Source organism: Chelonoidis abingdonii, chromosome 7 (genome assembly GCF_003597395.2).
Source record: "Chelonoidis abingdonii isolate Lonesome George chromosome 7, CheloAbing_2.0, whole genome shotgun sequence".
NCBI lineage: Eukaryota > Metazoa > Chordata > Testudines > Testudinidae > Chelonoidis > Chelonoidis abingdonii.
In genome coordinates this window covers 88,525,197-88,549,552 of record NC_133775.1, presented here as the reverse complement: position 1 = coordinate 88,549,552, position 24,356 = coordinate 88,525,197, and the positions used below count along the sequence as shown (strand labels likewise).

At 41.9% G+C, this 24,356-nt stretch overlaps 1 protein-coding gene across 2 annotated transcripts; it reads right to left on the bottom strand.

The window, feature by feature from the left end:
• Positions 1-4,302: 4,302 nt before the first annotated feature.
• On the bottom strand, positions 4,303-16,658 carry LOC116833114 (serine protease inhibitor Kazal-type 6-like). Of its 2 annotated transcripts, XM_032794379.1 has the most exons (5): positions 16,572-16,658; positions 14,110-14,135; positions 11,197-11,324; positions 10,022-10,056; positions 4,303-4,403 (listed from the first exon to the last, which is right to left on the bottom strand). In XM_032794379.1, exons 1-5 carry the CDS (start codon positions 16,624-16,626, stop codon positions 4,399-4,401), a joined length of 249 nt encoding a protein of 82 aa, XP_032650270.1. In that variant the 5' UTR covers positions 16,627-16,658; the 3' UTR covers positions 4,303-4,398. The 2 variants fall into 2 exon arrangements, with proteins under 2 accessions (XP_032650270.1, XP_032650269.1); XM_032794378.1 differs by lacking the exon at positions 4,303-4,403 and having other exon boundaries at positions 9,956-10,056.
• Between the last annotated feature and the right edge of the window lie 7,698 nt (positions 16,659-24,356).

Here is a 24,356-nt window from a genome sequence, read left to right as displayed (position 1 = left end):
GTTTGTTTATAAGCCAACCCTCCCAAGATGGATAAGTAAAAATGGCAATTTTTTATGACCCATTCATAAGCCGACCCTTTAATTCAGGGGTCAGCAAACTTTCGCTCCTGGCCCATCTGGATAAGCCTCTGGTGGGCCGAGATGATTGGTTTACCTTGCACGTCCGCAGGCACGGAGGTAAATCTAAGAAAACAACATGTCCCAGCCCACCAACAGCTTACCCTGATAGGCCAGGACAGCAACTGGTGGGGAAATTTTTTAGGGGAGGAGAAGCTGAGGGTCAGGGGAGTAACCCCTGTGACCATTCCCCAAATGACCCCACCCCTAACCTGGGACATCTCCACATGACGCCTCCCCGTGTAACCCATCCACGCCCCACCCCCTAGCCCGAGACCCCCATACTCTCGTCATCCCATCCGATCCCTTCCCACCTTATCTGAGGCAGGCCAGGGAAGGATGTCTTTGGCCCGGCCAGAGCTGCTCCAGCAGGCTGGGCAGCACAGCTGCAGCCTGCCAGCCCCAGAGCTGCAGCTGCTTCGGAGGCCAGGCGGAGAGCAGCGTGGCCAGAAGAGGAGAGACTCAGGCCCCGCCTCTTCCCTTCTGGCTCTGCTGGCTGTGCTGCCTCTCCTTGACCTCTCTGTTGGTGGGGGCTGTGTCCCACCTCTCCCCCTCTCTATACCCGTTCATAAATCGACCCCCTTCTTTGATGCTTCCCTTTTTTAATAAATAATTTTGGCTTATGAATGAGTATATACGGTAGTTAACACTGGCACGTAAGCACATGCTTACTATGCCTAATTGGAAATCCGGCCCTGGTGGGAGCTCAGTACCAGATACACCTCTGCCTTGATATAACGCTGTCCTTGGGAGCCAAAAAATCTTACCGTATTATAGGTGAAACCATGTTATACTGAACTTGCTTTGATCCATCGGAGTGCACAGCCCCGCCCCTCCAAAGCACTGCTTTACCACATTATATCCAAATTCGTGTTATATTGGGTGGCATTATATCGAGGGAGTGGTGTACTGTAACCAGTTGCCATCTGGCTTTAAAAGAACTAAAGTAATTGAACAAAATGGTTCATATGAAAATATTAAATGTTTTCATTTTCTTCTTCGCTCAGGATGGAAATATCTTTGCACTGGGAATGAGCAAACTTAACTGAATAAAATGAGACAGAGCGGGTTGGAAAATAGTTCCCCCCCGCCCCTGGAAAAAGTTCTTGGTGAAAACAATTTTTGTCAAGAATTTATTTTGATTTTTGGGGGGCGTGGGGGGAGGGGTTGTCAAAGAAATTGAAAACCTTCTATTGAAAATGTGTGTCGGCAGGAAGTTTTGGCCAGCTCAAGACTGAGAGTATCAGCACAGTTTCTTTAAAAATGAAGAAGGAAGCCAGATAGGGGGACTGGAAGAGGTTCTAAACAGAAGCTGTACAGTGAAGTTGACAGGGCAGAGTAATTTCAGGGGTAAAAATGTTTTTCGATTCTCATAAATTCTATTTCTTATTCAGTGGTAGAAGATATCAGCTCTTTCTTTGATTCTTCATCAGACAATAAGCAATGTTCCAAACCTCCACAAAAACTGAATCAAACTTTTTGAAGGTCAGAGTAATAGCTGATAGGAAATTTTCCACTGAAACTTTTTTTACATGACTTTTTGGAACATTTTCACAGAAAAAAATCTATTTTCACCGAAAAATGTGGGGTTTTCAATGAATATCGACAAGTGTATAGAGACCACTTTCTATGAAAACACAAAAAGTTGTTCTCACTGGAAAATGTTTTTCCCATGACTTTCAATCAGCTTACTGAGAAAGTTTGTTTTTAATTCATAAAAAAATTTTGTTTTTACGATCTCTGCCCTTCCCAGTCTACTTGAAAGCAAAACTTTTGAAGGAGCCTGACAGAGGCTGATATTGTTCAGCTCCCCTGGGAGCTAAAGATGGCCTCTTCTCATGACATTTCCAGCCCGTTATTGCAGCCCCAAGAGGTTTTCATAGTTCAGTAATTATTTCTATACCTTGAAATCGCCATTTCTTAAAATGGAGTCCAGTATCGCAAGGAAAGCAAATGGCATCTCCTTAATAGTTCCAAAGTAAGTTTTACTTACAATTTGCATTTTAGAAAGTAACACTGGAGGCAGTCATCATGCTTAAAACTGAGCCCTTATAAGGCACCACTTCATCAAATCCTACAGAAATAGTCCCACCCGAACAGTGAAGTATCAGTAGTGTTAGCTGTAGTGCCTGGGGCTATTCAGCTATGGTAGTGCTTTCTTATAAAGCATCAATATTAAGCAAGATGGGTTCCTTTAGCATTGCTCTCTAAAAGTGCAAATTGTAAATAAGTTATTATTATTGGCTTAGCCGCTATACTATGCTTGGAGCTGTACAATAAACACAAAAACCGTCCATGGCTTAGCTATGCTGGCATGATTGTTTCCTATATGGTGTGCACTTGCTTTGGGAATGTGGTAGTGTTGAGGAAAGAGTGCATTTTTGAATGAATGTAACTTCTTCTAGTCAATATGCATTCACAACTCCCCTTAATGCCAGTGGGCACACGTGAGGGCAGAATCTGATCTAGCCCATGTGAATAACTACTGTTATCTGCATAAATTTAGTGGGAAAGGTTAGAGGGTTTCCCTCCAAGACTATGCCACTGAAATCTTTGTATCTTGTCCTATCTCTTTGTCTGTGTGTCTCTCTTTTAGGGCAACATGTGGAAAACTTGGCTTAAAACACCCTGGACCTTGTCATGAGAAAAAGAAGGCATAAAAATGGATTTCTTGTTTTGAATTTCCATAAGAAAGTCCCTATGTAGAAGCACATTCTTTATTTGTTCTTCTATATAGCGGTTGCAGTTTGCATCACCATCTCTGTTTCTTTGTTCAGTAAAGTAAATTCTGTAATGTTCTTTATTTTTCTTTTTTCTTTAAAGGGGGATTTGCAGCCTTCCATGAAACCCTTCCTGTTTGCTATGAAGCAGCATTAGGTTGAGGCTAGATTCATTTACTGTCCCTTCTCAAAACAGGAATCTGATCTCGAAATATTGCACGTAGAGCACATCCTGGGATAACATTTTCCTTGTAATTTTGGTTAAAATAAAAAAGGTGAATCAAAGTTATGGTATTTTGAAAACTGACCTGTCCATTTCCTTTTTGAAAATGTTCCTAACTTTCATTTGATTCATAACATCTCCAAAGTGGGCTGGCCTGGAAACTCTGCATTTGATTTGTGTAGTTGGCCCTGCTGAAGAGAAAAGCCTTTTAGTATTTTTAAAAGGTTAGAGGGGATAGTGGGAGAATTAAAAAATCTCTAAAGGGCCTTATTCTCTACCTTACCAGTCTTAAATCCATAGAACTCCATGGAGTTGTTTTTACACATACAGGGCCAGATTTTCCTTAGTACCAAGTTATATCTGATGAGGGGCTAGGGAAGTGAGGAAGCATGTCACACGGTATGCACACCCTGTCCTCCTTTGGGGCATGGCGGAGTTGTGATATCACCATGGTTACAGTCTACCTGACTGTCTTTAGGCTGAAAGCTGTACAATCCAGAGGCCGCAGACAATATGGCTGCCCTTACAGTCAGGGCAGTGTGGCCCACTGGCCAGAATCAATTACAGTGCCCTTGCGTTCAGGGCAGCCTAGGGGCCAGAGTCCATATAACTGCCCACAGATGCAGGGCAGAGTGGTCTGTTGGCCAGAACCACTTTAAGGCAAGCGTGTAATCTGACTAGAGACAAGGTAATAACAAAGCTACTTTAGGCTGGGGCGAGAGGGGGGAACCTCATAAGCGACAAAAAGTGCCAGAGTTGTGTCTGTGAACAGTAAGGTCCACCAGGTTCATACTGAGTGTTGGCAAGGGATAAGGGTAACTAGCCTGCTTTAGAAGATGCCTTGTAGCTAGGACTGTGACAGAGGCAGCAAACATCAGGAGAACTGGAAAAGACAACTGCGGTCTTTGGCTCCACAGCTTCATCAGGAGAGACCCTTCCACTGTAGGGAAACCAGACTGAGAATAAGCAGCATCTGCAACACACACAGAAATGTACATGAGAGTCTTTGGGTTTTCAGCTTTTTGACACAAACCTGAAATTTTTCACTGTAAAAAGAAAATAATTTCTTGACCAGCCATGCTAATTAATAATTTTCCAATAATCTGGAAAAAGTTTGTATGAGACATCAAAGACCACATTCCCTCTTTCTGAATGAAAACGGACAAATGGTTTTGCTTAGTATACTTTATTGAACAAGCAAATTAAGAGACAGTGACACCATCAGCCTGAAAAGAGCAGAGATGTGTCTCTGTGCTGTGATCTGCTTGTGGAAAGTGAAAGCACTTTCATTCATCCTCAGACCTGCAGCAGGGTTCTTCATGTTAATTTTTGCACAATTTACCCTGCAGAAGAAACACAGAAAGAGAGAGAGTGATCTAAATGTATAACCTGTAAGTTAAACATTACAAGTTTTCCAGTGAACTAATCCAATAGATGCTAGTTATTCATACATGATGGGCCAAATTTTGCCCTCAGATATGCAACTGGACTTTGATGAGAGTTGTGCAGATGTATTTGAGGGTAGAACCCTTATAGATGAGTCCTATACAATTTAATAGGGATAAAATTAATAGAGTGCTGTAGAAATTGAACTAAAAACCCACAAAATTAGAATGAGAACCTTTCTAGAGAATCTTAAACCAGTCCATACAATCAGATAGCTAATATCTCTGGTACAGAAGCTTACAGACTGGTTTTAAAAATTCTCTACTACTGTTCTACTGGACTTTTTCATAAAGGAAAAATTTATTTCAGATTAAAACAGTTCACTCTTCTCATCCCCCACTCTCCCTCCACCCCCAAATATTTATATACTGTTCAACTGAATAATCTCAACATAGAGGTTTGATGGTGGTCTTCCTTTGGTCTCCTGCCACTAGGCCTATCTAGTTTTTCTGGTATCATAAGCCTTAGGATATTATGGCTTAATATTTAGAGGGGAGATTTCCAAAGGCACAAATGGGAGTTAGACACCTAGCTAATGTTGATTTTCAGTGGGAGCTGGGCACCTGACTCCCCTCTGTTCCTCTGGAAGTCTCCCCCTAAATCTTTTGTTCTACTAGTCAATTTCAGCTAAAGCCAGCTACAATCTGCCTGACAAAAACCCAAACCAAGGTCACTACAGCTATCATTTCTCAGCAAGATGGTAACCACCAGCAGTCATCAACACAATAGTGCTAGCAGAGATTAAAAAGAGTTTTAAGAAAAGAGCAGCAGCAATAGTTTCTTGGGGAAATATGTTACAATAGGCTTTTCAAGGTCTTATTCCAAAATACAATTAGTCAAGGGGTAATATTTTCAAAAGCACCTATCCGTCATAGTAGCCTCGCCCCTATTTTCAAAAGTTATTTGGGTGCTTACGTTTCCTTGAAAGTCAGTGGGACTTAGGCTCCTACATCTCTAAGATGTTTTTCAAAGTTTTGCCCAAGCTCTATTAACACTTTTCTATAATATATCTGAAAATGGCTGGCCTATGAGTCTCTGCATTTAATGGCCTGTACACTCATTTTTAAAAGGTTCATTTGCCTATGGCCACCTCTTCCTGGCCTGATTCTCCATTGCCTTGCACCTTGTATAGTCATGTAGCCAGTGCAAAGTGGGTACAAAATGCTACCAAGTCAAAATTGCAGCATTCCAGCCCTACTTTTTACTGGTGTAAGTGACTCTACAAGGTGTAGGAGATAGAAAACCAAGTCTCCTTGTCTCCCTGCTCAAAACTGATATACAGCTCATTGCAGAGGCTTCATAAACTGGGTTGGGAATGATCTATAATGAATTTGAAACAGCCTTATTTTGTTCTAGTGGAATCGCTTCAACTTCACAGAAATTGCTGAATCCTGCACCCTCCAGCACATACCTACCCATCCACAAAAAGCTACCAATAAATATACCATCTGGTTTGTGGCCACATGGTGGGGAAATAAATGCTTCAGGGTGGATCAGCTCTGAGAGTATTTTTTTTTCATTCAGAATTAGTCATTTATTTCTGCTCTTGCCTGATTGATCCACCAAGCATACAGTTGTTGCTGTATGTTTTACCATCAGTGCCACAAACAGACTGGTAGACCATTGGGCAATTAGTGACATCTAGTGGTGGCTTGCAGGTACCCCCGCTCACCTCCTGGCTAGAGAATATTAAAACATTTTAGATGATTTTTGCCACCTGTTTCTTCTATGGCTGCACAGTTCAGAGAAGTGGATAAATGGTTCTCATTCTGGTCCAGTTTTATACACTCAGGTTCAGGATTTCCCGTATTTCCTCTCTGCCTATGAGGAGAAAGCAAGGCCTCCTGCCTGTCTAACTCGCCCGTTGATGGTCACGTGGGACAAGAGTTTCAGTACTATCTAGGGTGGGGAGGAGGGGATGACCCTACAGCCTTTTCTGTTACATGTAATATCTGATATGGCACAACTCTATTGGTACGAACTAGCTAGCAGAGCTGACACATCGAAGAAATTGGCCCTGAAATGCAGAGCTATTGAATAAAAGCTCCAGAAGAGTTTGTGTAAGATGAAGAGAAAATCCAAGACAAACAGTACCCATTGCCCTTCTCTGTTGCTCTCTGTGGCCAAAATTCTTGGCTAGTGAAAATCAATGTAGCTTTGGGGACTTTAATGGAGTTACTTCTATTTATGACAGATGAGGATCTGGCTTTGTACCTCAGACAGTCTAAGTACAGATTGTATTGACTACATGGATAGCTGGACCACAGTGGTTTACTCCCTTGGTTTGATGGCACTGGGGTAGTTTTCCTGCTTGATTCCTTCCAGTTTCTCTTATTGGTTTTAGTGTTTCTCATACATAGAGATCTCAACCAAAGTGTGGTGTAACCCATTTATACTGATCTGGGAAATGTGATAGATGAGTAGCAGTAATAAGTGGACTCATCTTATCATCCTAACTGGCAATTCATGGAACAAACACACAGACATGGACAATACAATGTTGGAGAGAAATTAAATTCAAAACACTCATCTATCAAAAAATGGAATGAAACTTATCCCAGCAAACAACATGGCATGGACATTTCTGCCCTAATGGGATGAGAACGGAGCTGTAAATGACTCTAGTACATAATGACTGGATCTGTTTATTGTTGTACAGAGAACATTCCTCAGGATTTACTGTTCCACTAGAAGTTTTTGCTCAGCTAGTTCTGAGGACACACTCGAGCTTGTATAAAACAGCATAGTTCTGTTGACCTCACTGGAGTTGCACTGATTTATGCCAGCTGTGGATTCCTAAACATATTTCTTTCAAAGAATTCAGAATGTTGATTTAGGTTTTATTTTTTACTTCAGTCATGTCTGAAATAATGTCAAAGCAGTGTCCAGAATGCCACAGCCTTACAGCAGCACTCTCCTGGATGTCCTCTCTGCAGTAGTGAGCTAATCATAGGCAAGATATGCTCCAGGGAGTGAAATTAACACTTGGTCTCAAATGACCTCAGCAACATCTTCCAGAGATGAATCAGTTCTTCTTGGAATTAGCCACTTATTCAGCTTGTTTCAGCACTAATGTCTACGGCTGCACATGAGGCTGAACTCTCCCTTAAAATATCTGGATTTCCAGAAGGTTCCAGATGTCAGACAAAGGACTCTGTCTATTTATGATCTCCACAACATGCAATATTATAGATTGTGTATGACTCAAAATGAATGAACACCCTCAATTCTCAGCTGCACGTTTTTTATTCATATGTGGCTGGCTATAGTAGCTGTAAACCATAAGAGAAGCAAAAAAGCCTATAGATGATGGTAAATATTACACTGAGCTACCACTTTCCTCTATTACTAGTGCTTACTTTTATTTTTCCCAGTGGGTGCTCCATTTCTCTCTGCCCCATCTCTTGAGGCCCCACCCTTGCTCCACCCCTTCCTCACTCCTCCTCTTCCTATCCCCTTTCTGCCCCCTCCCCCAAGGCCTTCCGCAAGCCCACCACTTGTTGCTCTCCTCCCTCCCCACAGCGCCTCCTACCAGCTGCCAAACAGCTAATCAACCACCCTGCCAAACAGCTGTGGCTGGTGGGTGCTGAGCACCCCCTATTTTTTTCTGTGGGAGTTTGAGCCCCGGAGCACCCACAGAGTCGGCACCTATGTCTATGCACAGTCTTGCACTAGCTCACACTTTCTAAAATGCAAGATGTTGCCTTAGTGGAGGCTGGAAGCTTGGAGATGCTAAAACAGAACCCAAGGAATATGCCCCCAAACAAAGAAACTGGTACAATACAAGAAAACATGACTTACCAAAACCCATCTGATAAACCTCCTTCTCACCCCTTGAGCCCAGTACCCTCACCCTAAAACCACAGCACCAACAGGGGGACACATTCCTTCTGCACCAATCATTTAAAAAAGGATTAAGAAGAAGTTGGTCATATTCTTAGTTTACAGATACATCATTGCAAGGACTTAATATGGTATCCAGAGTTTAGTGTCCTAGTGATGCTCCTCCCTGCCAACCTCCAAACTTTCTAGCTAAGTCTAACACACCTGGGAACCAATTAGCTCCAGCCTTCACAACAGAATAGAGAAGGTAATAGGTGGTGACGCATCAACCAGCAGAGAGGACTCCCTAGAGTAGAATAGAATGTGCTCCCATCACTAATGTGCCCTCCTTCTCCTTGTCTGGGGCCTTGAAGAGGTTAATTGAGGCTTGTTGGCAACAGATGATTACACTGTCAGTTGCCTTTTCGTCACAACAAAGGGGACCAAAACTTACCCAAGAAGCCGAATTATCGTCATAGTGAAGACAACAAAGACATCTGTTATTTTCACGATGGAGATGATTGTCAGATCGGTGTTCAATATCTATTAGTGCTCTGCTCAGTAGGTGCCATCTGAAGAAACCCCATTCACAAAGCCCAGTTGTAACTCTTCCCTTTGATTGTGAAATTCCCCATCAGTCATTCTGTTGCACTGTACAGTGTGCTAAGGCTGATTCCCCAATATGATGGTCTGGACTGATAAATGAGGAGTTTGGTGTGTTGTCTGTTTGTCTGTCTTCCAAATTCATTCACTTTCAAAAAGTGAATAAGGGCAGAGAGATCTCTTCCTCCTTTTTCATTTTGTGGCAGTTTTTATCAGTGCTTTATTCTGAACCAAACTGATATGTTTCAAGCTCAAAATTTGCTTTCCCTTAACACCTGCAAAAAATCTGCTAAACATTCTCAGTTTTCATGAACATTTCTTCTAGTGAACCCATTTCCTGGAATATTTGCAGATGATAAATTAAAAGGGGAACAAACAAAGCCAAAACAAGCTATCCAAGAGCCCAGTAAAGCAGTAATAGTCCAAAGTATAAGAGCAAAATAGACAATTGATCAGGGCTACAAATGAGATATATAAAGCCAGCTTATCAGAGGTGAAAAAGAGCCACTACTGATCAAACTTAAGTGGAAATTGTTTGACAAAGCTATCACTTTAATTTCTGGTCCTGTTTGCATGCTAGATGGCTCTGCAAGAAAGCATGTAATCAGGGTCCAGCAGCAGTCAGTCTGCAGAGAGTCAGTCTAGAGTATGGTAGGTTGAGTGAGCCTTTCTATTTTAGGAAGCAGCCTGCTTTGTCTGTCTTTGTTTTGGGGTTCTTGTGTGCTAGGGTTCTGATTTCTAATAAAATCAAGTAGTGTTAGTATTACATTGCAGCCTTCCAGAAAGGTTATTTTATGTTTTTATCTAACTTCTCTGTGTATATATCATGAACACAGCAGTATTATATCTTTTGTTCTCTGGAATTACTGCTCTGTAATTATTTTCTATATACTGGAAAAAACTCATATACAGTATTACGGTCCATAATCCCTTCTTCTTGACAAGAAACAATGGACAAAAATTCTCCTGCTTTGCTTGTTTAATAAAGTAAACTCAAGAGACAGTGATATGATCCAAACCAATAATGGATACAGATAGTGTAATCAGGACTTTCAGACTCAGATACAATGGGGATTCATTCAACATACACCAGTTTTCTTCAGACGCAGTGTCCCATTACTTTTCCTAGGAGAAAATGAAAACAGAGAAATTAGAGGCAGCAAACTTGATGTTACAGACTAAAGTCCCCAGCTGACGCACTTGTGAACAGAGAATCTGTAGTTTTCTACTAGATTGATAGAGCCATTCCTTGGCTATTTTCCCCTCACAGATTATAGCATAGAGGCTCATGTGAACTATCAAACTTCTTGGGCCTTCAAACTTGGATGGGAAATCTCATGAGAGAAGGATCTCCTCTTAAGATGTTGAGCCAGAAATATTGCAAAAACTGCCTCCTTTGTTGCAAAATTTTTTCTCTTATGATTCTGTACAAAACCACAATGCCCAGAGTTGCAAGAAAATTAAATTAATATACTATACTTTAACTAAATATGGAAACTGGGATTCAAGTTTTGCACACAGGTTGCATCACTCCATATGTCAGACAATCTGGTTTGCCTATCTCTAGAATTAAGACATTGCCATCTTGGGTTCACAAATGGCGGAAAATATCTGATGTTTAATACTTTTATCTCCTATTCAAGTTCTTCAACAGCCCGGAAGGTAATTTGTTCAGTATCTGTATGAGCCTGGGTTGCCATACTGTTGAGAAATCAATGGGGATGTTTTCACATATAAAAGACCACAGAATTTAGCCTGACACTAATTTTCAGCAAGATGGCCACCACCCGTACTATATCCATGAATGATACTCTGCCATGGCATCGACCCTGATCGAAACAGGAGGGCTCCTAACTACAGTGGATTTCTTTTTTGTTTAGACTTTTTATTCTTATTCCATGAGTAAACCCTTCTGACACTTTCAATACTTTTCAATCCTATACAAAGTTGTTTGGGTCCCAGATTTCTTGTTAGCAAACGCCTCATTTGGGAGATGTAGCTCTGTGGTCTCACCTTTTGATTGTCTAGTCTCTAATCTCTGCTGAGATAGGGAGCTCTCCATTGACTTCTAGTGAACAGTATTTCAATCAATTTGGTCTCATTACTGAGAGAAACTCTATAGAAACTGAGCAAATAAGCAAACAGATACAGATTCTGAACATGGGGGCAACCCTATGTAATAATAAGATCTATAGAAGTGACAGATAAATCAATTCTTTTCAAAGTTTTAATGCCTCAGGAGCAGTTCCTTGTTTCTGCACTTACGTGACTGCTGCACAAAAGGAACACTTGTTTGTGTAGGTTTTGCCATCAGAGCCACAATAAGGTTGGTAGATCTTTGAACAGTAGGTCTCTCTACCTCTCTCTACATTCTTAAATTCACTGCAGTCAACCTATAAACAAAATAATGCCATTTTATTTAAAATTCCCTTCCTCATTTCTTTCATCTACAATTACAATAATAATGGGGTTGCCTACTCCCTGTGCCAGATTCTCAATTAGTGTGAATCAGCATAGTCAGTGGAGCTACCCACATTTACACCAGCTGAGGATCTGGCTCTCAATCTATCAGGAGTAGTTAAAACAATGGAAACAACAAGCCAATTTTTCCCACTGAGAAGTATCTGCCACCAGCAGAGCCAGGTGTATAACATCTTTCTAGGGTTTGCTATCCCTTCGAGCCTGTCTGTGTTGAAGGAATGGACACACAGAGGGCTGTAGGGAGTAGAGCTGCTGGGAAAATGGGAACATGTTTTGTGAAAACTCCCATGAAAAAAATTATCTTGTTTTTCTTTGAAAAAATGTGAGTTATAAAAGTTTTTGACCAACACTAGTTGTGAGTCACTCTTTATTGTGGGGAAGGTCAGGTTCCTGAGAACATGTTAGATTCATTCAAAGGGTGATCAGTCTCCTGAATCCCTGAAAGTAGCAGCTTCCAACTCATCTTATAACTGTGAGAAGAACTAGCTGAGCAAAATTGCAGGCAGGACTCGTTCAATTGTGCAGCTATTAAACATAAAAAGAAATTGTAGAAAGAAGAATCTCAATTTAAATCTACCTTACTGTTGCATCAGTTATGGACCAGGGGATAAAACTGAGGATGGCAGAACTAGAAAAAGAACTATCCTTCCCAAGCCAGAACAGCTCCTGACCCAGCTTCAAGGTCTATACTGGTTCCAACCAAGCGAAATGTCATTCTTGATCTTACTTCTGCAAACACATGAACTCCATGGGCTTCTCATCTACTCCCATGTGGAATTCAAGGTAATGGTTTTAATCTTGAAAACTCCATGTGATTTGGTCTCTGGTTACCTTTGGAACCATTTCTATCCTTAAACCCACTGTGATAGCTACACCTAGATGAGGTACTTTGCTGACAATGCCTAGGTATGAATTTTTAGGGATTAGAAGCAGTTTATTCTTAAAGGAGTTCCTGTGATGGTGAAGTGCCTTTTCCTTGAAGGTTGGAATCCATGTGTATTAGTTTTCAGAGCAACGGTGCAAGGCCCAGGAGGACAGCAGGCCCTACAACCTGTCAAACAAGTCTAGATTGGGTCTGCCAAGATTGACTCACAATTTGTAACTTGTCAGGTTAGGCAATTTAAACTGGATTTTCGTCTGATGCTAGGAAAGACTCGTGATTATTAAGTATTTCATCCTTGTATTGCCCCTGTTTAAGGAGAAAACTCTTCCTCCTATCTCTCTGGATTACTCATCTGCTGATGCTAACTGGAGGACAGCTGCAGTGATGGAGGACCTCATCACCCCTTCCTATATGACTGGCACCACGTGACTTAGCTGTGCTTTATTGGCACAAGTTGAGAGCCACAAGAAGTAAAGTCTCAGTATGTTGCTAACCCAGTAAAGCAGTTAAGGACATGCTTAACTTTAAGCATATGAGCAGTCCCACTGAGCTCAGGCATGTCCTAAAGTGCTTTGCTGGATCAGAGCCTTAAATGCAGTTAACATGGATTTACCTGTGACAATGCAAGATCCTACTTAATGGGTAAGATGCAGACAAAGGATGAAATCCTGGCCTCGTTGAAGTCAGTGGCAAGATTTATGTTGACTTCCATCACGGAGCCAGGATTTCATCCAAACATTTTTTATAACTGTGAAGAAGTCACTCCCTAGAAATGCTCCACCTTCTTGAGCTCTGGTTAGTTAGAGCCTGGGAGGAAATTCAACTGTTGGCCTCCTGCTGCCAGCCTGCATCTCACTGGAGGGGGGAACTGTCACTCCACAACAAGGATGAGGGACTGGCTGTAGGCCAACTAATTGGTTCTGGGCAAGGTGGCAGGCATATGGGGGTGAGGGTGTCCTCTGTGACTGAGTGGTGTGGAACTGCTGCAATGGCTGTGAGGAGCTGATCTGGATCCAAGTCTGTAGCCAGGCTGATGGAGGAGCCTGGATGCAGCAGAGGAGTCCCAGCCACACAGGGATAAAGGAGACAGACACCAATCCATGCACAAGAGACCAGAGCTCAGCAGCAGTCCTAACTCACGCTGGACTAAAGGCCCAGCACCACTGCAAGGGTTGGAAGGTACTCTGTTTGGGACTGGGACTGGGTGGCTGTTTGGCCTCTTAATCACTTTGGAGAGCATTATTTTGGATATTCAGGGGTTGGGGACTGAGTACATTTTACTAGCTGGAGGAGGATGTGTACAGGTGACTCCCTATAGCTGCCCCATCTTTGAATCATCCCCAGTAAAACCTGAGGGCTTGTCTTTGCTCAGACGAAAATGTTTGTTGTTGAGTGCAGCATTTGTTTGTGAGTTTTATTTCTGCCTCCTCAATGGGGTTGGAGCATCATTGGAGGTAAGTGGAGTTCTCTCAGGCACATGGTTTGGGATATGGGACCCACTTGACAGTCAATGGAATTTATATTCCTAAGTGCCTAAGTCACTTTTAATAATGAGATTTAGGACCTGAATTTATTTGGAACTGAGTGCAGCAATGCCTAGATATCTTAAAAAATCTGGGCCTGAATGTTATTAGTCTGACTGTATGAAAACTGCGTGTCTGAATCCTAGGGATTTATTCTCTGGATCCTGTAGCATTCCTGTATTTTACCCTTTCAAATACTTCCCATTTAATTTTTACTGTTTTTCCTGCCACAGATCTTGACTCTGCAATCTTTCCAAACCATTTATTTTTGATCAAGGGAAAATGACTCACCTGGCTCCCATTTTGACTGGCAGCACCTGGAACAAAATCACAGACACAAAAGATCAAATGAAGCAAAATGTTTGAAGGCTATTCAGTTAAACACCTGGGGACAGATTCACCAGTTCACATTGGCTGCTTTGTGCCATGCTAGCCACACAAAGCCACTGTTACTTTGGATTAACTGTAGCTAGTAAATATTACTGAGAGGTTTCCTGTATTCCTGGGTCATTCATGAAATATTACCTCCTTTGAGGTAAATAATGGTAGTGTTTTTCAGTATTGAATACAACACATTTATCAAGAATTATTATAACTGCTAACAAATGTTATTTACTTCTGGATATTTGAATTCTGTGCAGGGGCGGCTCTAGACATTTCGCTGCCCCAAGCACGGCGGCAGGCCTCGGGGGGCGCTCTGCCGGTCACCAGTCCCTTGGTTTCGGTGGACCTCCTGCAGGCGTGCCTTCGGAGGGTCCACTGGTCCCGCAGCTCCACTGGGAGGTCCACCAGAGCTGCCTGCTGCCCTCCCGGCGACCGGCAGAGCACCCCCTCAAGCATGCCGCCCCAAGCACGCACTTGGCTTGCTGGGGCCTGGAGCTGCCCCTAATTCTGTGTCAGCATCTAGCACAGTTTTTGCGTATCAGAGGGAGCAAAGCCCCTTTCAGTCAAATGAACACATCAAAGCAAGATTAAAGGGAGTCAGTTTTGTGCTTACTGCGCAGTTAACTCAGGATGGTCTAATGGTTAAGATGCCAGACTGGGGTTTAAGAGACCCAGGTTCAATTCCTAGTCCTACTATAAACTCATTCTGTGCCCTTGCTTAAGTCACTATCTTTCTGAGCCTCAATTTCCTCATTATTATCCTCACTAGTGAAGACTAGTAGCAAGGTCACTAGTGAGGATAATAATAAAGTCTTTCTTTCACTCTGGATCTGTCCTGTCTATATGAACTGCAAGCTCTTGGAGACAGGGTCTGTTCCTTACTATATGTATGTTCAGCACCTCTGATCTCAATTGGGTCCTTCAAGTGAAACATTAGTATAAATAATAACACTATAAAGAAGAAATCAGCTGTTCTTGGAATAATACAGTTTTCTTTCTCTTGGAATGTGTATATGTTGGGCATCTCCTGTAACCGTCATGGCTTCCAAAAGGTAAGAGAAGTCAACATGGCCTGTACACATGGTTTTCGCAAACTACAATGTCATAGCATTTGTTGGGTGTGACCCAACATTAATTAACACCCTTAGATCTCAGTCGAAACTTGTCTAGCAGAACTAATGATCAAATATATAGTAGCAAAAGTTACACATAGTCCTTGCATCAATTACAGTCTCTTGTGTACTACCAAATCCCATGTTTGCATCATCATGGAACTGAATCAGATTCAGGCCACCTCCCCTAAAAGGCAAGACGTTATTAATTTTATTAACTGTTTAGTACCAACTGTGTACTTGGCTGTGAACAAGACCCAAAGAGAGTGGCAGTGCCTGCTACAAAAATCTTGCAATCTAAGACAAGATGCACTGTGAAATCCAGAAGAGAGAATCATTATTTTTACCTTAGAATGCCAGTAGTAAACTACTGGACCCAATCAAAAAAAAAAATTGACAGAACAGTTTTCTGTCAGAAAACAGTGTTTTGTCAAAACTGAAAGGTTTCAACAGAAAAATATCAAATAAATTTAAAATCAAAATGGAGTATTTCATTCTGATTTTCTTGGCTTGTTTCAACTTTCATATATAAATATAATGTAATACTAAAGTTAACATTTTATAAAAAATATTGTACTTAATATTCATGGTATAATGTTTCAACAGTCTCAAAATGAATGTTTTAATAAGGCCAGTTTGATGTTTCCAGACTAAAAATGTTCAGAATTTCAATTGTGTGGGGAAAAAAATTGGAAATTTCAACTTTTTGTCCCAATTTGGGATAAAAACTAATTTTGAAATGTTGGAATTTCCTGCGGGATGGACCAGCTCAATATTTTACCAACTGTAGCCTGGACCCCTCTGGTCTCTCAAATATATCTCCAACCATTAGAGGATTCTATCAATCAAGCTCTCACTGCCAGACTCACCCCTTAACCACAGAATGAGAGAGATCCCTGGTTTGCACCACCAGCAATAAATAGGTTCCCTTTGCTCATATTTGTTAAAGATGCTGAGATGTTGCTTGTTAAGTGGTGCACAAGAGTTCACTTGCTAGTGCAGCTCTCTTCCAGCATCTAAACATAGACACTTGGTCAGGCCCCACTATTCCTTCCACATGCATGGAAAGAGAATAAGCCATTGCACTGATACCTGGAAAGAAGAACTCCCCTGAGCAGTGTGTGCATCTGCCCCTTAAGGCTCCCTCTCGTCTCTCTGCCTAGAAACTGGGCTGGGCTGACTACATCATCCAGGGCATAATGCACTAGGCCACCACCAGCTACTCCAGAATATCAGGAAATAACAAAATGTACTCACCAGAAAAGCAGAAAACTGCCAGAGTGAAGAGTAAAAAGACTCCTGTCATCTTCATGGTGGAGCTGGGTGTCTGGCCTCTTTCACATCTGTCAGTGCTTTGCTAAGTAAATGTCCTACCCAAAGCTTACATATATATGTGCAGCAGTCACCATGACTGTGAAATCACCCTGACATGGTAATTGGCATGAGCAGAGAGGTGGTGCCTGTTAGGTAGTGCCAGTTTGTAAGCAACGTCTTTGTCTGAATGTGTTTACCCCTATACTTGTACACATCACAGGAGTCAGAGCTTGGATCTTGCAGATAAGGGAGACATATTGCATATTAGACAATCTCCATTTCCCAACTGTCCACTGCATTACCAGCATGTTGCACCTTTAGAGCAGTGACTCAATAGGGTGGCTCATTATTGGTGGCTGCTAGTGCCTTATTGACGCCTATGGGTGTACACCAGTCCCTGAAGGGGGATTTACAATGGAACAAACTAGTTCCCATTGGGCACGTTCCAGATGATTCACACCAAGAGAGTTTAATGATTAAATTATTTGGTGTCTCCAAATTTGAGAAACGAGTTCAGTTCAACAGCTGTGGATAGAAATGATGGAAGGTGGCCCTTTTTCTTGGCTTGGGAATTTCATGTGTTCAGTTTTTTTGAGCTTGGGAAGCCTGGTATGTTGGCTGAAAGCTGCAAATATTTGGCCTACAAACAGTCATTTGAATTCTGAACAGCTGTTTGGTTTGACCTTGTTCATGTTGCTTGTTATCCACTCTTAAGGAATATTTTCGTGCGTGTTTGGGAAAAGATTGTTTGGTTTTTTCACACAAATACACCATCTGCATGGAAACGAGCATCACAGAAGTACTTGCCATTCTATACTTATATTTCATTATTCTGATGCTAGTAAGTTTCAGTTGTCAAATCAAGGACCAGAAACATCACTATGTGAGTCAGGTGAAGGAACACACTACCTTAAAGAGGAGCTAATAGATGAAGTGGACAGCTGGTGGAAACTATCCAAATTATTCAGTATTCACTATCTTATCTAGTGTTTCTTCTGGGAGAGACTAAGGGTAACTTTCTCCCTGCATCCCCCCACACTTCCTTGAATCTTCAGTACTTCCAGTGCAACAAATGGTGTATCATTTGGGCTTCTTAAAACAAATCAAAAGGTAACAATTTGCTGCTGAATGGGTGTCATTTTCCCTTTGCTCTACGATATTGGTATAAACTCCAGATGGAACAGAGCTTGAGAGTTGAGATCTGGATCTGAACTTCCGCACAGCTCAATGAGGACTGAGTGTTTAGGTCCCATATTTGGGTTTGAGTCCATCTGCAGTAAAAAAAGGACTTGACATTTGGCATTACATGGGCACATCATCCCAAAACAGATACTGCACAATCACAAATTCAGTATTATCCAAAGAAGATCCTCCCAATCCCTGAATGTCACAGTAGGGCTTGGGGTTATACCATTGCAAGAGTCAGTTTGCCATTAGTTCACAGAAACCCCAGGATACATTTCCAAACTGAAAATACTCCTAAGTGGAAGATGACTATGGGTCCTACTGACTTGTGCTCATATGCAGAGCACAGAGATCAATAGTAGCATTGATCAGCAAGCTGTCTGCTTTGCCTGAAGGCCTTTTGTTTGGTGAATTGACATGATTGCTCCTGATTATTTTAGGAAAGTGTGGAGCAAGTAAAAGACCCTGTCAGATCCCAACTCCCTACTTAGAGGGGAGAAGGACAGAAACGCTATGTAGCAAACAACAGGTAAAGGAAGGCAAAATTTGCTGTGCTTCTGCTGCCTTTTGCTTCATCTTCATTTAAATGTTCTGAATTTCTCAGAAGTCCTAAGTTTTCTGTATTCTGAGTTTTGGTCTCTTTGCACCTCCCTGTAAAGTACATTCTCAAAGGATAGGATTTGACTAAAATCATGCTGGTTTGGATTGTCAATCAGGTTTTGTTCTGGAAAAGGTGGAATGGGGGTGGATCCTTCTTTGGGTCTTCTTTTTACTGAATCTCTCAAAGTTGGGCAGAATTCTGAATAAATGTTTTCTGCCCTGATTCCTCTCTGATATTGACATGTGGCAACATTATGCAATACAAGCAAAGCCTGGGGGAAATGGAAGGTGGTCATTTTATGCTTAGTTTTTAAGCAAGACTAAGGCATTGAAGAATGCAATGAAACTTTGAAATTGCAGCTTGAGAGAATGCACTGCTTCTCCAGCACTTGGGCATGAGGAAATCTCCCTATTTCAGTCCCATTTCATTATGTCCTCTTGCCTCATTGCTCCGTGTATGGAATTCTGGATTGTTCTGGCTGCTGCAATGACAACATTAATCCAATGAAACTAGGGGGAAATCATAAATGTTCTTACTTGTCTGTAAACGTCTGAACTGGGACAGGAAGTGAGGTGGGGATTTCTTTGTGGGAAAGGAGGAAGGAAAGAAAGGATCATTTTGGAGGGTGGGAGTGGGGGTTTCCTCTAAAGATTTGTTTTTAGTGTTTGGATATTTATCTTACCCTAGCAAAAATTCCATATGCCTGTTCTATGCCACTTTGCAGTACATGCCTCCAGTAGAAGTTCTGAAACCGGCAAGGCTTAGTTATTTCTAACTGAATCTAGAGGGATCATCTAAGTTCTAGAGTTTCCCTGAATTTTGAAATACAGTTGCTAAAGCAGGTCTGTGTCTCTTTCAGTTTCTGAAGTGAGATAATGTCAAGCTGCAAAACCTCAAAATTTAATACAGCTACAAGGTAACTCTAAACAGCATCCATTAGGGCCCTGATTCAGTACAACACGTGTACTTTTAAGCACATGAGAAGACTTCTTAGAATCAATACCAGTAAAAACAACTAGTGTATATTCATGTTACTCAAATAATGTTTCATCTAGGCAGCAGGTGAGCTTTGCAGAGGCCTCCTGTTTGCTGCAGTGTGCTTCGTGTGAACCTGATCTTACTACCGACATTTGTCATTTACATTTATCATTTGCTAGCTGCATAAAAATGAATACTTCATTCTCATTAAATACTATTACAAATCTAGAAAGGTCTGAGAGATCTGAGGTTGGCTGGGGGATTTTAGCCAGGGGAAAAAATATCTTTTGTAGATGAATAAGAGTTCATGTTTATTTGGTACAGTTTCTTTCAAGTATCTGAATCGATCTCATTAGCATCTCTATTATTGAAACTTATGGTAAATATACTATTTGTATTAGATTCTAGGGGTGGAATCCAGGCCACACAGAAGTCAGTGGGAGTTTTGCCATTGACTTCAATGAGGCCAAGATATTACCTTAAGTAGTTTTTTGACTATATGTGGCTCTATTTTAATTGTGTACCTGTCCCATAATTTTATACTTTTGTTACCGTATATTACCTTTTCCCACCTTCTTATCCCTGTGTCTTGTTATCTTGGGGAAGAGGGGGAGGAATTACTCAGTGACTGAAAGCTTATCACCTCTAATGGGTCTGATATGATCTGACAAACCCACGTAGGCAGAAAGCATGTCATCATTTTATATACACAACATAGGTAGATAGAACATCATATAAGTGGCACATTGCATAATAGTTAATATATGTTCTTGTACACTGCAAGTCAAAAATAACAAATGTGTGCTGCGTACAAGCATTAATTTAGCAGCTCCATGTATTTTTGTTCCATATGGGAGGATGTTGTCTTCCTGCATTCCAGAAAGAGTCCATTTGTATTAAATGCTTCCCACTCATGTGGCTGTGCCTTTAATTGGGGACAGCAAGTTGCTTGAAGGAGTTGGTGGCATGCTGCAGATAAAAACTTACAACTTGTCTGCACCTCAACTTGTGCCAATATAACTAAATCAGTTTGATTTCATACCTTTTGTTGTTTTAACGTAAGTCTGTGTACACCCAATTAATAGAGTACACTCAGTACATTCAGGAATAACAAATGATGTGAGTTAAAACTCAGATAGTTATATTCATGCATGTTTCTATGTAGACCAGAGCACAGGCTCTTATCCTTCACTTTGATGCATGTGGGTGGATACAGCAGTCCGCCCATGTGTTGTGAATTGCAGGATAGGAGCCTTAAGTAGCAAAGTCTTCCTCAAAGAGATTTAGGAATAGAGTGGTTTGAGAATCCGATTATGTATTTCCTAAGAAACTGGCCTGTGCTGAATCATTTGGATTTTTGCCTAAAGGAAGATCAGTTTTCCCTGCTTCACACCCTGGGGAGGATTAAAGGATCATTTCTCTGTGAGAGACAGAAGAGGATTCCATCCATGGCAGACTTAACTGGCCCTTCAGTATGAGCAAAGCCACCTGTGGAAATAAGAGCTGATGTTTTGATTTCATTTTTGTATTTTCTGATTCCCTTAAAGATAAAATCCTAGGCAAATAGTTCAATATAGTGCAGCTGGTCTGTAAATTCTTTTAACGTACTTATTTATTATTATATTATTTATGCTTCTGTATGATTTAATCGTGCCCTGGTGGATACCAAAATATACTAATATTTTAACAGTGAACCTGGGAGAAAAGATGCTATGTAAGTGCCAAGCATTATAAGCAGAACTAGAGGTATTACACGTAGTTAAGGTGTGCCTCTTATTGATATTACACTTTCTAGTCTCAGTTATTTTTGCTTAATAATGCTCTTCTTTAAACTGGAAAGAGCTTCAATGACTAGGGGTGATCATATTTTCCCAAAGGGAAAATGGGACACCACTCGGGCCTGAGTCCAAATTCCTTTCCCCCCTCCCCCCGCCGCACAAGCCCTCCCCTGAGCCCTCCCTGCCTCCTGCCCACACAGGGCCATCCCAGGCCCCCTGCCATCCAGGTAGGGCTGGCCTGAGGCACCCCTTGCTGCCTGCCTGCACAAGGCCAGCCCAAGGACCCTCTCTGCATGCAGGGCTGACCCAAGACCCCCTGCCACCTGCCCACATGGGGCTGGCCTGGTCCGATCCATTCTCCTGAGCCTTCCCTCCCGTGCAGGCCTGTTGTTGCCGCTTGCCTCTCCCTCCCCGCACACATTCCTCTGCACCTTGCTAGGGGTCGCAACCCACTTTTTTGGCAAAACTCTGCATTTTTCCCATTTGCTTTAACAAACTGATCAGCTGGCAAGAAGAAATGGGCCTGTAGCGGGGTAGTCACCCTGCTCTGGCCCTGAAGGGGTTAAAGCAGCCCTGGAGAGGGTTGCAGCTGGGAAAAGGTAGGCTAATGGGAAACGCAGCCACAACTCTGGCCAGCTTAATCAGGGTCCAGCTGACCTTTATAAGAGGGCTGTGGGCCAGAAGCTAACACACTTTCTCTCTCTAGCTTCCTGAGAAAGAAGGACCTGGCTGCCTGGGAATTGAGAAGGGTACCTGAGGTGGAACAGTGCTGGGGAAGGGCAGAGGGAGCTGGGGAGCTCCAGCCAGGAAAAACCCCAGGCTGCAGGCCTTGCTAAAAAGGCCAAATAAGTACTGGGGCTGCAGAGGGGCAGCCCAGACATAGGCAAAAAAAGCAGGCCCTAACCCCCTTGCTGCTGATGAGTGGTTTACAGACTGCAGTCAGCCCCAGGGAGTGGGGGCTAGATGATGACCGACAGTAGCCACTGAGGCAAGGTGGGTTCAGAGGGTTGGGGGTTCCCCTGGGAGGAGAGACCCAGAGTGTGGGGCACTACCAGAGGGCAGCACCCAAAGATAAAGGGGAACAGGGGTCCAGGTGGGACACGGGGCCAGCAGCAGGCGAGACACTGGCCTGCAGAGGGTGCTCTGGGCTGGAAAGAGCTAATTTTCAATATGGCCAGCAGGAGGCACTGCGTCTGTGAGTCATCACCTCACCAAAGGGTCAAATGCACAGTTTTGCCCAAAAAGGACAGCCAGGACAAGGCTTAAAAAAGTGACTGTCCTGGCCAAAATGGGATGTATAGTCATTGTATCAATGAGTCATCAGTGACCATGGTACTAATTCTAGAGCTGATATCCGGACGTGACATCAGCATGCTAGGGTTACTCAGTTATTTCTGAAGTCCATTATATTCACAGCAACCATTTTAGATTTTTTAGTTACATTCAGAAGCAGTGACATACTCAAGTTGTGCTTAAGAGCCTTGTGATGAACAGTCACGGACATGACTGCTTTTGAATGATATTCCTCACAAACAGCTATTCACTCTTCTGTGGCATAAGCTGGGACAGCAGCATCCTAGACTGCCTGACCCCTCAATTTAATTTACCCTATTGGATCATAACTCTAGATGCTCACCAGCTTAGTAGTATAGTATCATAGCCTTTGTCTGGGCCTTCCTGGGATCAAGCCTTTTATCTCCGTATATGAAATACTGGCTGCAGTGAAGTTAATGGAAAAACTCCCATTCTCTTCAATGGGGCCAGAGTTTTATCCCTGCTGTCTGCTGAACAAAGGTTAAGTCAACCTGGAACACTACAGTAGTGTAACAAGAGAAACCTCAAAATCTATATCAACCTGCTTTCAGTCACAAATCTGACCAGAGAGGCCTATGAACTTCAGATTCAGAAATAATTTCTCAATCTGCAGAACAGGTCCTGGAGCAGACTGCTAACTACCAGCAGTCACTGTGCCGTGGAGTCTTATGGAATCTTGTAGGCTGCGAATGGGGTCTTCGATTTAGTAAAATAACAAAAGCAGTTTTGGAGGCACTGGTAATGAACGAACATAACGTAAGAACGGCCATACTCCATCAGCCCAATGGTCCATCCAGCTCAGTATTCTTATCTTCCAACAGTGACAAATGCTAGATGCTTCAGAGGGAATGAACAGAACAAGACAATTGTTGAATGATCCATCTCCTGTTGTCCACTCACAGCTGCTGGCTGTTGGAGGTTTAGGACACCCAGAGCATGGGGCTGCATCCCTGAACATTTTGGCTAATAGCCATTGATGAATCTATCCTCCAGGAACATATCTAGTTCTTTTTTTCAGCCATGTTACAGTTTTGACTTTCACAATATCTTCTGGCAACAAATTCCACGGGGTGACTGAGCGTTGTGGGAAGTAGTACTTCCTTTTGTTTGTTTTAAACAAATTGTATTTTGTGTTAGGATAGTAAGTGTGGTGTTAACCATTTATACTATAAGACCACAAATAAACCAAGACTTTTTTCAAATGCATTTTAATTCATTTGTAGGACAAAAATTTACAAGCAGACCTTAAAATCAATAATATTAGTAACAAAAGCAAAACATATACCCTCAATATCAGTAAATATTGTACCTGAAACTGTTAAAAACTGATTTCTGAAATATCAGATACCCCACATTTCAATGTTTAAATATTTTAAATCACCACTCATTTCAAACACAAACAAAAATTAATCACGTGCACGAACGAAGTCCTTTCTAGGACTTCAACAGTCTTTGGAAGAAGCCTTAAATGGGATGAATATAGTACATGCTTATATTATTTCCTGAATTTGAGGCCTTACACAGTAAGTAATTAGGGACCAGATTTTCCCTTGGGTTCTGTGAAGAAGCCTAGCACACCTTGGGATGCTGGTAAGATGAAAAATAAAAATATTGTAAAACACTATTCTACAAATCTCCAAATATTAGTCAAACACTTAACAGCTGCATATAAAATCTGTTAGCAATAACTTTCTGAAATATCAGATGTATCATAATTAAGTGTTTAAATATTCTATTTTGACATCCATTTTGATTGCAGATTCTTAGCCACATGCCCTGTGAGTTAATTGTTTACCATGTGTAAATCTGAATGAATGCTGCCATCAAAAAGGTACTATTCAAAATGGTGCATTGGCTGTTCAGTTGTTGCAA